Here is a 17,276-nt window from a genome sequence, read left to right as displayed (position 1 = left end):
TCACCGTAACCCTACAGTACCGTCTCACCGTAACCCTACAGTACCGTCTCACCGTAACCCTACAGTACCGTCTCACCGTAACCCTACAGTACCGTCTCACCGTAACCCTACAGTACCGTCTCACCGTAACCCTACAGTCTCACCGTAACCCTACAGTACCGTCTCACCGTAACCCTACAGTCTCACCGTAACCCTACAGTCTCACCGTAACCCTACAGTACCGTCTCACCGTAACCCTACAGTCTCACCGTAACCCTACAGTACCGTCTCACCGTAACCCTACAGTACAGTCTCACCGTAACCTTACAGTACCGTCTCACCGTAAAATCCTGCACAACTCCTCCTGGGTTGACACTGATCATAGTGCAGATGCCTCGGAATGCGGAGTACAGTACCGTCTCACCGTAACCCTACAGTCTCACCGTAACCCTACAGTACAGTCTCACCGTAACCCTACAGTACAGTCTCACCGTAACCCTACAGTACAGTCTCACCGTAACCCTACAGTACAGTCTCACCGTAACCCTACAGTACCGTCTCACCGTAACCCTACAGTCTCACCGTAACCCTACAGTACCGTCTCACCGTAACCCTACAGTACAGTCTCACCGTAACCTTACAGTACCGTCTCACCGTAAAATCCTGCACAACTCCTCCTGGGTTGACACTGATCATAGTGCAGATGCCTCGGAATGCGGAGTACAGTACCGTCTCACCGTAACCCTACAGTCTCACCGTAACCCTACAGTACAGTCTCACCGTAACCCTACAGTACAGTCTCACCGTAACCCTACAGTACAGTCTCACCGTAACCCTACAGTACAGTCTCACCGTAACCCTACAGTATAGTCTCACCGTAACCCTACAGTACAGTCTCACCGTAACCCTACAGTACCATCTCACCGTAACCCTACAGTACCGTCTCACCGTAACCCTACAGTCTCACCGTAACCCTACAGTCTCACCGTAACCCTACAGTACTATCTTCTAACCCTACAGTACAGTCTCACCGTAACCCTACAGTCTCATCGTAACCCTACAGTATCGTCTCACCGTAACCCTACAGTCTCACCGTAACTCTACAGTCTCACCGTAACTCTACAGTCTCACCGTAACACTAAAGTACAGTCTCACCATATCTCTACAGTCTCACCGTAACCCTAGTCTCACCGTAACCCTAGTCTCACCGTAACCCTAGTCTCACCGTAACCCTAGTCTCACCGTAACCCTACAGTACCGTCTCACCGTAACCCTACAGTACCGTCTCACCGTAACCCTACAGTCTCACCGTAACCCTACAGTACCGTCTCACCGTAACCCTACAGTACGGTCTCACCGTAACCCTACAGTACCGTCTCACCGTAACCCTACAGTCTCACCGTAACCCTACAGTACCGTCTCACCGTAACCCTACAGTCTCACCGTAACCCTACAGTACCGTCTCACCGTAACCCTACAGTACAGTCTCACCGTAACCTTACAGTACCGTCTCACCGTAACCCTACAGTAGAGTCTCACCGTAACCCTACAGTAGAGTCTCACCGTAACCCTACAGTACAGTCTCACCGTAACCCTACAGTACAGTCTCACCGTAACCCTACAGTACAGTCTCACCGTAACCCTACAGTACAGTCTCACCGTAACCCTACAGTACAGTCTCACCGTAACCCTACAGTACAGTCTCACCGTAACCCTACAGTACAGTCTCACCGTAACCCTACAGTACAGTCTCACCGTTAACCCTACAGTCTCACCGTAACCCTACAGTCTCACCGTAACCCTACAGTCTCACCGTAACCCTACAGTCTCACCGTAACCCTACAGTCTCACCGTAACCCTACAGTCTCACCGTAACCCTACAGTCTCACCGTAACCCTACAGTCTCACCGTAACCCTACAGTCTCACCGTAACCCTACAGTCTCACCGTAACCCTACAGTCTCACCGTAACCCTACAGTCTCACCGTAACCCTACAGTCTCACCGTAACCCTACAGTCTCACCGTAACCCTACAGTCTCACCGTAACCCTACAGTCTCACCGTAACCCTACAGTCTCACCGTAACCCTACAGTCTCACCGTAACCCTACAGTCTCACCGTAACCCTACAGTCTCACCGTAACCCTACAGTCTCACCGTAACCCTACAGTCTCACCGTAACCCTACAGTCTCACCGTAACCCTACAGTCTCACCGTAACCCTACAGTCTCACCGTAACCCTACAGTCTCACCGTAACCCTACAGTCTCACCGTAACCCTACAGTCTCACCGTAACCCTACAGTCTCACCGTAACCCTACAGTCTCACCGTAACCCTACAGTACAGTCTCACCGTAACCCTACAGTACAGTCTCACCGTAACCCTACAGTACAGTCTCACCGTAACCCTACAGTACAGTCTCACCGTAACCCTACAGTACAGTCTCACCGTAACCCTACAGTACAGTCTCACCGTAACCCTACAGTACAGTCTCACCGTAACCCTACAGTACAGTCTCACCGTAACCCTACAGTACAGTCTCACCGTAACCCTACAGTACAGTCTCACCGTAACCCTACAGTACAGTCTCACCGTAACCCTACAGTACCGTCTCACCGTAACCCTACAGTACAGTCTCACCGTAACCCTACAGTACCGTCTCACCGTAACCCTACAGTACAGTCTCACCGTAACCCTACAGTACAGTCTCACCGTAACCCTACAGTACAGTCTCACCGTAACCCTACAGTACAGTCTCACCGTAACCCTACAGTACAGTCTCACCGTAACCCTACAGTACAGTCTCACCGTAACCCTACAGTACAGTCTCACCGTAATCCTACAGTACAGTCTCACCGTAACCCTACAGTACAGTCTCACTGTAACCCTACAGTCTCACCGTAACCCTACAGTCTCACCGTAACCCTACGGTCTCACCGTAACCCTACGGTCTCACCGTAACCCTACGGTCTCACCGTAACCCTACGGTCTCACCGTAACCCTACAGTCTCACCGTAACCCTACAGTCTCACCGTAACCCTACAGTCTCACCGTAACCCTACAGTACTATCTTCTAACCCTACAGTACAGTCTTACCGTAAACACTACCAGTACAGTCTCACCATATCCCTACAGTCTCACCGTAACCCTAGTCTCACCGTAACCCTAGTCTCACCGTAACCCTACAGTACCGTCTCACCGTAACCCTACAGTACAGTCTCACCGTAACCCTACAGTACAGTCTCACCGTAACCCTACAGTACAGTCTCACCGTAACCCTACAGTACAGTCTCACCGTAACCCTACAGTCTCACCGTAACCCTACAGTTCTCACCGTAACCCTACAGTCTCACCGTAACCCTACGGTCTCCACCTTAACCCTACGGTCTCACCGTAACCCTACGGTCTCACCGTAAAACTCCACGGTCTCACCGTAACCCTACAGTCTCACCGTAACCCTACAGTACTATCTTCTAACCCTACAGTACAGTCTTACCGTAACACTACAGTACAGTCTCACCGTAACCCTAGTCTCACCGTAACCCTAGTCTCACCGTAACCCTAGTCTCACCGTAACCCTACAGTACCGTCTCACCGTAACCCTACAGTCTCACCGTAACCCTACAGTACTATCTTCTAACCCTACAGTACAGTCTTACCGTAACACTACAGTACAGTCTCACCGTAACCCTAGTCTCACCGTAACCCTAGTCTCACCGTACCCTACAGTACCGTCTCACCGTAACCCTACAGTACCGTCTCACCGTAACCCTACAGTACAGTCTCACCGTAACCCTACAGTACAGTCTCACCGTAACCCTACAGTCTCACCGTAACCCTACAGTCTCACCGTAACCCTACAGTCCCGTAACCTCAGTCTCACCGTAACCCTACAGTCTCACCGTAACCCTACAGTCTCACCGTAACCCTACAGTCTCACCGTAACCTCCGTCACCGTAACCCAGTCTCACCGTAACCCTACAGTCTCACCGTAACCCTACAGTCTCACCGTAACCCTACAGTCTCACCGTAACCCTACAGTCTCACCGTAACCCTACAGTCTCACCGTAACCCTACAGTCTCACCGTAACCCTACAGTCTCACCGTAACCCTACAGTCTCACCGTAACCCTACGGTCTCACCGTAACCCTACGGTCTCACCGTAAATCTACAGTCTCACCGTAACCCTACAGTCTCACCGTAACCCTAGAGTATGGTCTCACCGTTGGCATCATGACTATACTCCACCCCGGCCACCGTACATCTCCTGAACACCATCTTGTTCTCTGTGAGTGTTCCGGTCTTGTCAGAGAAGATGTACTGCATCTGCCCAAGGTCTTCGGTGATGTTCAGAGCTCTACACTGCAGATGAGAGTCAGTCTCCTCATCGTACAGGTCTTGGTCCTGATGGATGAAATACACCTGACAGATCTTCACAATCTCTATGGACACGAACAGCGAGACGGGGATCAGGACCTAAAGACGGAAGAGATTCTGTTACAGACAAAGACGTCTTTTGGAGGGAGACAACAACAAGAGCAGGAAACCCAACACAGTCATGTATAGATCTGACAGGACAGATTACAGAGTCTGAGAATGTGTTCCAAATGGAACCCTATTCCCTACATAGTGCACTACTTTAGACCAGAGCCCTATTCCCCTGTATAGTGCACTACTTTAGGCCAGAGCCCTATTCCCTATATAGTGCACTACTTTAGACCAGAGCCCTATTCCCTATATAGTGCACTACTTAGGACCAGTGCCCTATTCCCTACATAGTGCTCTACTTAGGACCAGCGCCCTATTCCCTACATAGTGCTCTACTTAGGACCAGCGCCCTATTCCCTACATAGTGCTCTACTTAGGACCAGCGCACTATTCCCTACATAGTGCACTACTTAGGACCAGCGCCCTATTCCCTACATAGTGCTCTACTTAGGACCAGCGCCCTATTCCCTACATAGTGCTCTACTTAGGACCGGCGCCCTATTCCCTACATAGTGCACTACTTAGGACCAGCGCCCTATTCCCTACATAGTGCTCTACTTAGGACCAGCGCACTATTCCCTATATAGTGCACTATTTAGGACCAGCGCCCTATTCCCTACATCGTGCTCTACTTAAGACCAGCACCCTATTCCCTATATAGTGCACTACTTAAGACCAGCACCCTATGGACCATTTGGGCAAGATCCTGTGTCTTTGGTGGAAACATTGTAAAAATCATTGTGGTGACTTGTAACTGATAGGGATGTGAAGGGAGACATCTACATTGGAAGAAATGTATGTGAACCATTTGGAAGAACCTGGATTTCTGCATACATTTGTCATAAAATGTGATCTGACCATCTAAGTCACAACAGACACACAGTGTGCTTAATCTAATAACACACAAATTGTATTTCTCGTCTATATTGAATACATAATTTAAACATTCACAGTGTAGGTTGGGAAAAGTATGTGAACCCCCCCTAGGCTAATGACTTCTCCAAAAGCTAGTTGGAGTCAGGAGTCCGCTAACCTGGAGTCCAGTCATTGAGACAAGATTGGAGTTGTTGGTTAGAGCTGACCTGCCCAATACCAAACACTTACAAAATTTGAGTTGGCTATTCACAAGAAGCACTGCCTGATGTGAGCCATCCATCGAACAAAAAGAGATCTAAGAAGACCGAAGATTAAGAAGGAGGGTCAACCAGTTATTAAATCCAAGGATTGACATACTTCTCCCAGCCTGCACTGCGAATATTTACACGGTGTGTTCAATAAACACATGAAAACATATAATTGTTTGTGTTATTAGTTTAAGCAGACTGTGTTTGTCTATTGTTGTGACCTAGATGAAGATCAGATTCCCATACCTTTTCCTGCTGCTGTATCTGATCAACACATTTAGAAACAGGAGAGAAAATACCACAGATTCCATTTCACACAAAAACAGAGCTTTGTGGGAGACTAAGCTTGAGGTGGCTTGTGACTGACAAGGTTGTAGACGGAGACATTTATGTGACTAACACCGTCATATATAACTCCGATAGAAGACGTACATTTATCTGGAGACATTTATTGAACTTTGTGCTGCTGGTACATGGGGACATTAAGGGTTCTACCATACTAAGGGGACATTAAGGGTTCTACCATACTAAGGGGACATTAAGGGTTCTACCATACTAAGGGGACATTAAGGGTTTCTACCATACTAAGGGGACATTAAGGGTTCTACCATACTAAGGGGACATTAAGGGTTCTACCATACTAAGGGTACATTAAGGGTTCTACCATACTAAGGGGACATTAAGGGTTCTACCATACTAAGGGGACATTAAGCTTTTCTACCATACTAAGGGGACATTAAGGGTTCTACCATACTAAGGGGACATTAAGGGTTCTACCATACTAAGGGGACATTAAGGGTTCTACCATACTAAGGGGACATTAAGGGTTCTACCATACTAAGGGGACATTAAGGGGTTCTACCATACTAAGGGGACATTAAGGGTTCGACCATACTAAGGGGACATTAAAGGTTCTACCATACTAAGGGGACATTAAAGGTTCTACCATACTAAGGGGACATTAAGGGTTTCTACCATACTAAGGGGACATTAAGGGTTCTACCATACTAAGGGGACATTAAGCTTTTCTACCATACTAAGGGGACATTAAGGGTTTCTACCATACTAAGGGGACATTAAGGGTTCTACCATACTAAGGGGACATTAAGCTTTTCTACCATACTAAGGGGACATTAAGGGTTTCTACCATACTAAGGGGACATTAAGGGTTCTACCATACTAAGGGGACATTAAGGGTTCTACCATACTAAGGGGACATTAAGGGTTCTACCATACTAAGGGGACATTAAGGGTTCTACCATACTAAGGGGACATTAAGGGTTCTACCATACTAAGGGGACATTAAGGGTTCTACCATACTAAGGGGACATTAAGGGTTCTACCATACTAAGGGGACATTAAGGGTTCTACCATACTAAGGGGACATTAAGGGTTCTACCATACTAAGGGGACATTAAGGGGTTCTACCATACTAAGGGGACATTAAGGGTTCGACCATACTAAGGGGACATTAAAGGTTCTACCATACTAAGGGGACATTAAAGGTTCTACCATACTAAGGGGACATTAAAGGTTCTACCATACTAAGGGGACATTAAGGGTTCTACCATACTAAGGGGACATTAAGCTTTTCTACCATACTAAGGGGACATTAAGGGTTTCTACCATACTAAGGGGACATTAAGGGTTCTACCATACTAAGGGGACATTAAGGGTTCCACCATACTAAGGGGACATTAAGGGTTCTACCATACTAAGGGGACATTAAGGGTTTCTACCATACTAAGGGGACATTAAGGGTTCTACCATACTAAGGGGACATTAAGGGTTCTACCATACTAAGGGGACATTAAGGGTTCTACCATACTAAGGGGACATTAAGGGTTCTACCATACTAAGGGGACATTAAGGGTTTCTACCATACTAAGGGGACATTAAGGGTTCTACCATACTAAGGGGACATTAAGGGTTCTACCATACTAAGGGGACATTAAGGGTTTATACCATACTAAGGGGACATTAAGGGTTTCTACCATACTAAGGGGACATTAAGGGTTCTACCATACTAAGGGGACATTAAGGGTTTCTACCATACTAAGGGGACATTAAGCGTTTCTACCATACTAAGGGGACATTAAGGGTTTCTACCATACTAAGGGGACATTAAGGGTTTCTACCATACTAAGGGGACATTAAGGGTTTCTACCATACTAAGGGGACATTAAGGGTTCTACCATACTAAGGGGACATTAAGGGTTTCTACCATACTAAGGGGACATTAAGCGTTTCTACCATACTAAAGGGACATTAAGGGTTTCTACCATACTAAGGGGACATTAAGGGTTCTACCATACTAAGGGGACACAGTTTATAGGTAGAAACTGAGCTGCACTTTGTTGGCGACCCCTCCCACTCTCTACACCCTCAGTTGGAGAGGCTTCCCTCTGGCCGGCGCTTCAGAATGCCCGTGGCCAAGAAGAAACATTCATTTTGTTTCTTGTCCTGTTGGAATACTAAATGCAAAGTAAATTGAATCGATGTACAGTACCAGCCAAAAGTTTGGACACACCTACTCATTCATCAGTTTTCTCATTAGTCTAGATTATTAGACTATTGTCTACATTGTAACATAATAGTGAAGAAATCAAAACTATGAAATAATATGTAGAAACCAAAAAACACAAATCCTAATATATTTTATATTTGAGGTTCTTCAAAGTAGCCACCCTTTGCATTGATGACAGCTTTGCACTTTTGGCATTCTCTCAACCAGCTTCATGAGGTAGTCACCTGGAATGCATTTCAATTAACAGGCGTGCCTTCTTCAAAGTTAATTTGTGGAATTTCTTTCCTTCTTAATGTGTTTAAGCCAATCAGTTGTGTTGTGAAAAGGTAGGGGTGGTATACAGAAGAAATAGGGTCTATTTGCCATATTATGGCAAGAACAGCTCAAATAAGCAAAGAGAAATGACAGTCCATCATTACTTTAAGACATAATGGTCAGTCAATACGGAAAATTAAGAACTTTGAAAGATTCTTCAACTGCAGTCGCAAAAACCATCAAGCGCTATGATGAAACTGGCTCTCATGAGGACCGCCACTAGAGTTACCAGCCTCAGAACTTGCAGGCCAAATACATAAATGCTTCACAGAGTTCAAGTAACAGACACATCTCAACATCAACTGTTCAGTGTGAATCAGGTCTTCATGGTCAAATTGCTGCAAAGAAACCACTACTAAAGGACACCAATAAGAAGAGACTTGCTTGGACCAAGAAACATGAGCAATGGACATAAGACTGGTGGAAATCTGTCCTTTGGTCTGATGAGTCCAAATTTGAGACTTTCGGTTCCAACTGCCGTTGTCCTTGTCAGACACAGAGTAGGTGAACGGATGATCTCCGCATTTGTGGGGGTGCTTTGCTGGTGACACCGTCTGTGAATTATTTACAATATGTCGTGACATCACTACCATTAATGTGATGACTGTTATTTATCGAATAATTACCTACTATGTTTAATTGACACACGATTCAATTAAATAATTTAACAATTAATTCATTAGGAATATTAGTGCACCATGGGAAAAGTTTGTTTAAAGAGTGACCCTCTCCCGACTTAATCTAAAGATATATAGATATCTCTTCCATCAATAAATACATTATTAATTATTACATCTCGTTCTGAACACAGCATAATTCTTGATATCTGCAGGAACGCTAGCCTAATTGATGAATCACCGATACACAAATTGGCTTAATTATTTATTTACTAACTAACTAAATCCTCACACAGAATACGTAAACACATACAGCACAGGTTATTGATTCCATACATTACACAATGATAACAGGTCCCTAGTGGACTAACAAAAACATGACCGTTTGGTTATGCAATGGAAGGGATGGGATGGGTAGGTAAAGGAGAGGGGGAGACAAAGAGACAACTTATTGTACGTACTTTAGGAAACTACCCTCACTGTAGCCAGAATATTTAGCAACCTAACAACCGCTCATTCGGATTACAAATGCAATATATATTTACGCATAGATATCTTTCTCTGTAGTCTCTGTTGAAACCACTCAATCCATCTATGGGGAGTAGTTTGGTGTAATTCTCTGGTTGTCCACCAGGGGCCATAATGTCCTTAGTTATAGGCTTTTTTGTGTTGGAGTGTTCTTAGGATGGATACCCCAGGTGTACCACACGGTGGTGAGGGGGAAACGATCTACACTCTCGTCTTTGGTTGAATGTCCTAGACTACTGTACATACCCAGTTGCATACTGAATGTTTGGTCTAGTGTCTTTACCTTCTTCAATCGTCGAGAGTTTCAGAGGGTCTTAGCCACCGCTCCACGCTGTCTGATCTTGTAGTTTTGACCATTTCAGCGTGTGGACCACACCCTCACGTTCTCTGGTCTCAATGGTTGATTATTCAGGGTACAGCTAGGACTACTTTACATGCCGGCATGTTTTGGTCTAATGTAAATGTCGTTAGCGAGTCCTTTTAAGCACTCTGGTCGGAAAGGCGGTTCCATCATGTTGACATGAACTCTGAGCTCACGTGGGCGTCGCTACTGACTGGGCACAAGTTTCCATGTAACACAATTCTTATTTAGAAGGCTAAGAGTGGCTACTTTGAAGAATCTCAAATATATTTTGATTTGTTGAACAATGTTTTTGGTTACTACATAATTCCATATGTGTTATTTCATAGTTTTGATGTCTACAATAATTCTACAATGTAGAAAATAGTACAAATAAAGAAAACCCCTTGAGTCCAAACTGTTGACTGCTACTGTATGACCTTCTCTATCTGGTGCAGATGGAACAGTGGTTGGTTGTGAGTGAATATATCAATGTCCTCTATGTTGTTCGTTTATACGATGGGACTGAATTTAAAATGTGGATGGGATCCTTTTAATGGACGGGGATGCAAAAGGTCCAACCTGGATGGACAATAAAGTTATATTCTATCCCTAACCTACTGCCAAATGTATGATCATACTAGAGAGACATATTTCCCTCAGATTACCCAGACCCACTCAGACCTTAGAAAACAAATAAACTCCCATATTTATTTGGTGAATCACAGTAGCAAGATATGCCCTGTTGCCACAAGAAAAGGTCAACCAGTGAAGAACAAACACCATTGTAAATACAACCCATATTTATAATTATTTATTTTCCCTTTTGTAGTTTAACTATTTGCACATTGATACATCACTGTATAGACATAATATAACATTTGAAATGTCTTTATTCTTTTGAAACTTCTGTGAGTGTAATGTTTACTGTTAATTTCCAACTTATTTCCCTTTTGTTTGCCTCACTTGCTTTGGCAATGTAAATATACACCGAGTACACCAGACATTAGGAACACCTTCCTAATATTTAGTTGCACCCTCCCACCTCCCTTTGCCGTCAGAACAGCCTCAATTTGACAGGACATGGACTCCGCAAGGCGCCGAAAGCGCTCCACAGGGATGTCGACTCCAATGCTTCCCACAGTTGTGTCAAGTTGGCTGGATGTCCTTTGGGTGGTGGACCATTCTTGATACACACAGGAGACTGTTGAGTGTGAAAAACCCAGCAGCGTTGCAGTTCTTGACATAGTCAAACGGTTGTGACAGGCACCTACTACCATACCCCGTTCAAAAGGCACTCAAATCTTTAGTCTTGCCCGTTCACCTTCTGAATGGCTCACATACACAATCCGTGTGTACTTGTCTCAAAGCTTAAAAATCATTCTTCAACCCGTCTCCTCCCCTTCATCTACACTGATTGAAGTGGTTTTAACAAGTCACATCAATAAGGGATCATAGCTTTCACCTGGATTCACCAAAACTAAGGAGATGATTGTGGACTTCAGGAAACAGCAGAGGGAACACCCCCCTATCCACATCGATGGAACAGTAGTGGAGAGGGTAGTAAGTTAAGTTCCTCGGCATACACATCACAGACAAACTGAATTGGTCCACCCACACAGACAGCATCGTGAAGAAGGCGCAGCAGCGCCTCTTCAACCTCAGGAGGCTGAAGAAATGTGGCTTGTCACCAAAAGCACTCACAAACCTCTACAGATGCACAATCGAGAACATCCTGGCGGGCTGTATCACCGCCTGGTACGGCAACTGCTCCGCCCACAACCGTAAGGCTCTCCAGAGGGTAGTGAGGTCTGCACAACGCATCACCGGGGGCAAACTACCTGCCCTCCAGGACACCTACACCACCCGATGTCACAGGAAGGCCATAAAGATCATCAAGGACAACAACTACCCGAGCCACTGCCTGTTCACCCCGCTATCATCCAGAAGGCGAGGTCAGTACAGGTGCATCAAAGCTGGGACCGAGAGGCTGAAAAAACAGCTTCTATCTCAAGGCCATCAGACTGTTAAACAGCAACCACTAACATTGAGTGGCTGCTGCCAACACACTGACTCAATTCCAGCCACTTTAATAATGGGAATTGATGGGAAATGATGTAAATATATCACTAGCCACTTTAAACAATGCTACCTTATATAATGTTACTTACCCTACATTATTCATCTCATATGTATACGTATATACTGTACTCTATATCATCTTTATGTAATACATGTATCACTAGCCACTTTAACTATGCCACTTTGTTTACATACTCATCTCATATGTATATACTGTACTCGATACCATCTACTGTATCTTGCCTATGCCACTCTGTACCATCACTCATTCATATATCTTTATGTACATATTCTTTATCCCCTTACACTTGTGTGTATAAGACAGTCGTTTTGGAATTGTTAGTTAGATTACTTGTTGGTTATTACTGCATTGTCGGAACTAGAAGCACTCGCATTAACATCTGCTAACCATGTGTATGTGACAAATAACATTTGATTTGATTTGATTAACCTGGTCAGTCTGTCATGGAAAGAGCAGGTATTGGCCCGACCAACCAGTGCTCCCGCACATTAGCTAACCGGCTATCTGCATTGTGTCCCACCACCCGCCAACCCGTCTTTTACGCGATTGCTACTCTCTGTTCATCATATACTGTATGCATAGTCACTTTAACTATACCTACATGTACATACTACCTCAATCAGCCTGACTAACAGGTGTCTGTATATAGCCTTGCTACTGTATATAGCCTGTCTTTTTACTGTTGTTTTATTTCTTTACCTATTTATTGTTCACCTAACACCTTTTTTGCACTATTGGTTAGAGCCTGTAAGTAAGCATTTCACTGTAAGGTCTACACCTGTTATATCCAGCGCACGTGACAAATAAACATTAATTTGATTTATTCTTAATGTGTTGTACACTCAGTGTATGTTTTCCATGCCAATAAAGCCCATTGGTCGAGAGGGAGTGAGAGCGAATTGAATAGAATAGAGAGGGCGTACCTGAAAGACGATGATCATGGTGAGGAAGAGATAGATGGCAGACAGGACAGGTGACAGCTCGGCTCCTTCAGGACTAAGGACATCAAACACGGGTCTCTTATCTCCGTACTGATACATCCACAAGCCATGACCTAACACAACAAGGTCAAAGGTCATTATAGACTAACTACATCCACAACCCTGGAGAATCAACAGGTCAATTAGGTCAAATCAAATTCAGGTCAGGTCATGTCATGACAGCTAGAAAAGATGTGGCCTTGTTACAGGCTGTTCTGTATATATTCTAGGTCCATGTTTGTGGCCTTGTTACAGGCTGTTCTGTATATATTCTAGGTCCATGTTTGTGGCCTTGTTACAGGCTGTTCTGTATATATTCTAGGTCCATGTTTGTGGCCTTGTTACAGGCTGTTCTGTATATATTCTAGGTCCATGTTTGTGGCCTTGTTACAGGCAGTTATGTATATATTCTAGGTCCATGTTTGTGGCCTTGTTACAGGCTGTTCTGTATATATTCTAGGTCCATGTTTGTGGCCTTGTTACAGGCTGTTCTGTATATATTCTACGTCCTTGTTACAGGCAGTTATGTATATATTCTAGGTCCATGTTTGTGGCCTTGTTACAGGCTGTTCTGTATATATTCTACGTCCTTGTTACAGGCAGTTATGTATATATTCTAGGTCCATGTTTGTGGCCTTGTTACAGGCTGTTCTGTATATATTCTACGTCCTTGTTACAGGCTGTTCTGTATATATTCTAGGTCCTTGTTACAGGCTGTTCTGTATATATTCTACGTCCTTGTTACAGGCTGTTCTGTATATATTCTAGGTCCTTGTTACAGGCTGTTCTGTATATATTCTAGGTCCTTGTTACAGGCTGTTCTGTATATATTCTAGGTCCATGTTTGTGGCCTTGTTACAGGCTGTTCTGTATATATTCTAGGTCCATGTTTGTGGCCTTGTTACAGGCTGTTCTGTATATATTCTAGGTCCTTGTTACAGGCTGTTCTGTATATATTCTAGGTCCATGTTTGTTGATTGAGTTTAAACACTGTTTCCCATGCTTGTTCAATGAACATTAAACAGTTAATGAATATGCACCTGTGGAACGGCCGTTAAGACACTAACAGCTTACAGACGGTAGGCAATTAGGGTCACAGTTATGAAAACTTAGGACACTAAAGAGGCCTTTCTGCTGACTCTGAAAAACACCAAAAGAAAGATTCCCAGGGTCCCTGCTCATCTGCGTGAACGTGTCTTAGGCATGCTGCAAGGAGGCACGAGGACTGCAGATGTGGCTAGGGCAATAAATTGCAATGTCCGTACTGTGAGACGCCTAAGACAGTGCTACAGGGAGACAGGACGGACAGCTGATCGCCCTCGCAATGGCAGACCACGTGTAACAACACCTGCACAGGATCGGTACATCCAAACATCACATCTGCGGGACAGGTACAGGATGGCACCAACAACTGCCCGAGTTACACCAGGAACGCACAATCCCTCCATCAGTGCTCAGACTGTCCGCAATAGTCAGAGAGGCTGGACTGATGGCTTGTAGGCCTGTTGTAAGGCAGGTCCTCACCAGACATCACTGGCAACAACGTTGCATATGGGCACAAATCCACCGTCGCTGGACCAGACAGGACTGGCAAAAAGTGCTCTTCACTGACGAGTCGCGGTTTTGTCTCACCAGGGGTGATGGTCGGATTCGCATTTATCGTCAAAGGAATGAGCATTAGACCTGTACTCTGAAGCGGGATCGATTTGGAGGTGAGCTTGTTGTCATTGCAGGCGTCTGTGAGACGCCTAAGACAGCGCTACAGGGAGACAGGACGGACAGCTGATTGCTGATCGCTTCCACAGGACTGTCTGACTTAATCCTCCTCCCTCATGTGGTACCCTTCCTGCAGGCTCATGTTACTTTTGATTTTGAACCCCCATTGTTCAGGGACAAAATCAATCACAATCACTTGCTCAGTTTAGGTCTCAGTTATTTGAAAGGCAGTTAAGAACATTCTTACTTTCAATGATGGCCTAGAAACAGTGTGTTAACTGCCTTGTTCAGGGGCAGAATGACAGATTTGAACCTTGTCTGCTTGGGGATTTGAACTTGCAACCTTTCGGTTCCTAGCCCAACGCTCTAACCACTAGGCTACCCTGCCTCTGTTGTTGGATCTTGTCATGTTCATAGAAATATTTACACCTGTTAAGTTTGCTGAGTTTAATAACATCCCGTATGTTGGAACTCTTTCAAAAACAGGAGTCCGTTTTGTAGAGGACATCCTCTACGTGCCAATAGATTTCCACAGGACTGTCTGACTTAAACCCATTCAGCTCTTTGGGGAACGTAGTTTACCTCACAGCGGTACTATATTGCGATACGTACCGATAGCAGAGAACAGGCACATGACCAATAGGATGATGACACACCAGCCCACGTCCACGTTCATCTGTTTCTCCAGTTTACTGCGTTTGTAGCGGGGGCCATTGTTGTTCAGCATGGCTTTAGTCTCATGACCTACAACACAACTGGCTGTTAACATACAGTTCATACAGGACAGGGCTAGAATCCACAAAGCAGCTCAGAGTAGGTGCTGGTCTTAGATCAGTTTTCCTTCTAGATCATAATGAATAGGATTATAGGGACAGATCTCAGATCAGCACTCCGCCTCAGACACTATGGATATGGAGCCAGACAGGGTGTGAAACAGAGGATCCTCCTCTCCTTGCTCACTTCTAAACCCCATTGGAGGAGATGATCGGTTAAGGTCGCGCCTCTCTAACCTTTTCCTCCAATGCGTTTTGAGAAGGAGGTGAGAGGATGAGAGGAACTGAGGAAAGACTCATTTGAGAGACAGCCAGGGTGTATATCGGGCTGCCTTACCTCCTTGACCGTGTCCTCCAATGCATTGTGATTGGGAGGTAAGGAGGTAAGGAAAGAGCCGGGGTGTTTACCTGCATAGATGACGATCCCCACACACTCCTCTGTATTGCGGATGGTACAGCCCCTCAGCAGCAAGTTGTCTTTGTACAGGCCATCTCTCCTTCCACTGCGATGGGTACTGATCACAGAACAGATACAGAGCATTCAATATCACTGGATACAACACTCCTTCCGTGGCCTCCAACTGCTCTTAAACGCTAGTAAAACCAAATGCATGCTTTTCAACCGTTCGCTGCCTGCACCCGCACGCACGCCTGACCAGCATCACCACCCTGGATGGTTCCGACCTTGAATATGTGGACGTCTATAAGTACCTAGGTGTCTGGCTAGACTGTAAACTCTCCTTCCAGACTCATATCAAACATCTCCAATCGAAAATCAAATCAAGAGTCGGCTTTCTATTCCGCAACAAAGCCTCCTTCACTCACGCTGCCAAACTTACCCTAGTAAAACTGACTATCCTACCGATCCTCGACTTCGGCGATGTCATCTACAAAATTGCTCTATCCCTCTGATATACCTTACTAAGACTCTCTATCCCTCTGATATACCTTACTAAGACTCTATCCCTCTGATATACCTTACTAAGACTCTCTATCCCTCTGATATACCTTACTAAGACTCTCTATCCCTCTGATATACCTTACTAAGACTATATCCCTCTACCTTACTAAGACTATAACCCTCTCATATACTTTACTAAGACTGGGCGGTATACCGGGGTATTTGGAAATAGCTACAGGATCGATTTTCAATATTGTAAATACCGTTTAAACAATTTGAAGTTTTTTTTATAAAACATTTTCATATTTGTAGCTACTTAATTAAGTAAATACCTGCAGTCAACTCGTGCTATGCCTTAGAAGATCAAGCATATCACGTTCATTTCACTGGTCACCATGTTTGTTATTATGAAGCTTACCGGTAATCCCCAGTCACGTGGAGTTTGTTTACATGCAAACAACGGCAAGTGACTGGAGCTTTGTGATTCAATCACTATCGTGCAGCATGCGCCAGGGGATCCAGTTACAGTATGGAATTCACAACTACATTTTTTGCCAGCTAGATATCTTAGACTATTATGTTAACAGTCTAAAATGTGCTATACGCTCTGCAGTTGTGCATTTGGTTTGCTAATTTATTAGTTTGTTGGCTATCTAGCTATGTGGTTAGCTTCTTTCAAAATCAATCTTCGCTTGGTAACAGCAGAGTATTTGTTTTGTGCAGCAAACTGTATGTGTAGCATTGTTAAGTTACTTGTATAGTTTAGGTCAGAGACTGTAGAAAATTATTTGCAATGCGCTCGTTAGCACTCTCTATGGGATTTTACTTGAACTTGTTAGCATTGCTAACCATCAGATTACAGAGCCTCAGTGGGGTGTTCAGTGCC

At 44.8% G+C, this 17,276-nt stretch overlaps 1 protein-coding gene across 1 annotated transcript in view; it reads right to left on the bottom strand.

Moving 5' to 3' along the window:
* atp10a (ATPase phospholipid transporting 10A) overlaps positions 1–17,276 on the bottom strand; it is a 146,105-nt gene that overhangs the window by 90,372 nt on the left and 38,457 nt on the right. Inside the window, exons 4-7 of the mRNA XM_031822278.1 lie at positions 15,898–16,004; positions 15,329–15,460; positions 12,944–13,074; positions 4,201–4,453 (exon numbers count right to left, since the gene is read on the bottom strand). Of these exons, the coding sequence (XP_031678138.1) occupies positions 4,201–4,453; positions 12,944–13,074; positions 15,329–15,460; positions 15,898–16,004 (623 nt within the window). The remainder of the gene's footprint in view (positions 1–4,200; positions 4,454–12,943; positions 13,075–15,328; positions 15,461–15,897; positions 16,005–17,276) is intronic.

This window comes from Oncorhynchus kisutch, linkage group LG4, assembly GCF_002021735.2.
Source record: "Oncorhynchus kisutch isolate 150728-3 linkage group LG4, Okis_V2, whole genome shotgun sequence".
NCBI lineage: Eukaryota > Metazoa > Chordata > Actinopteri > Salmoniformes > Salmonidae > Oncorhynchus > Oncorhynchus kisutch.
This window is presented reverse-complemented; position numbering and strand designations above follow the sequence as displayed.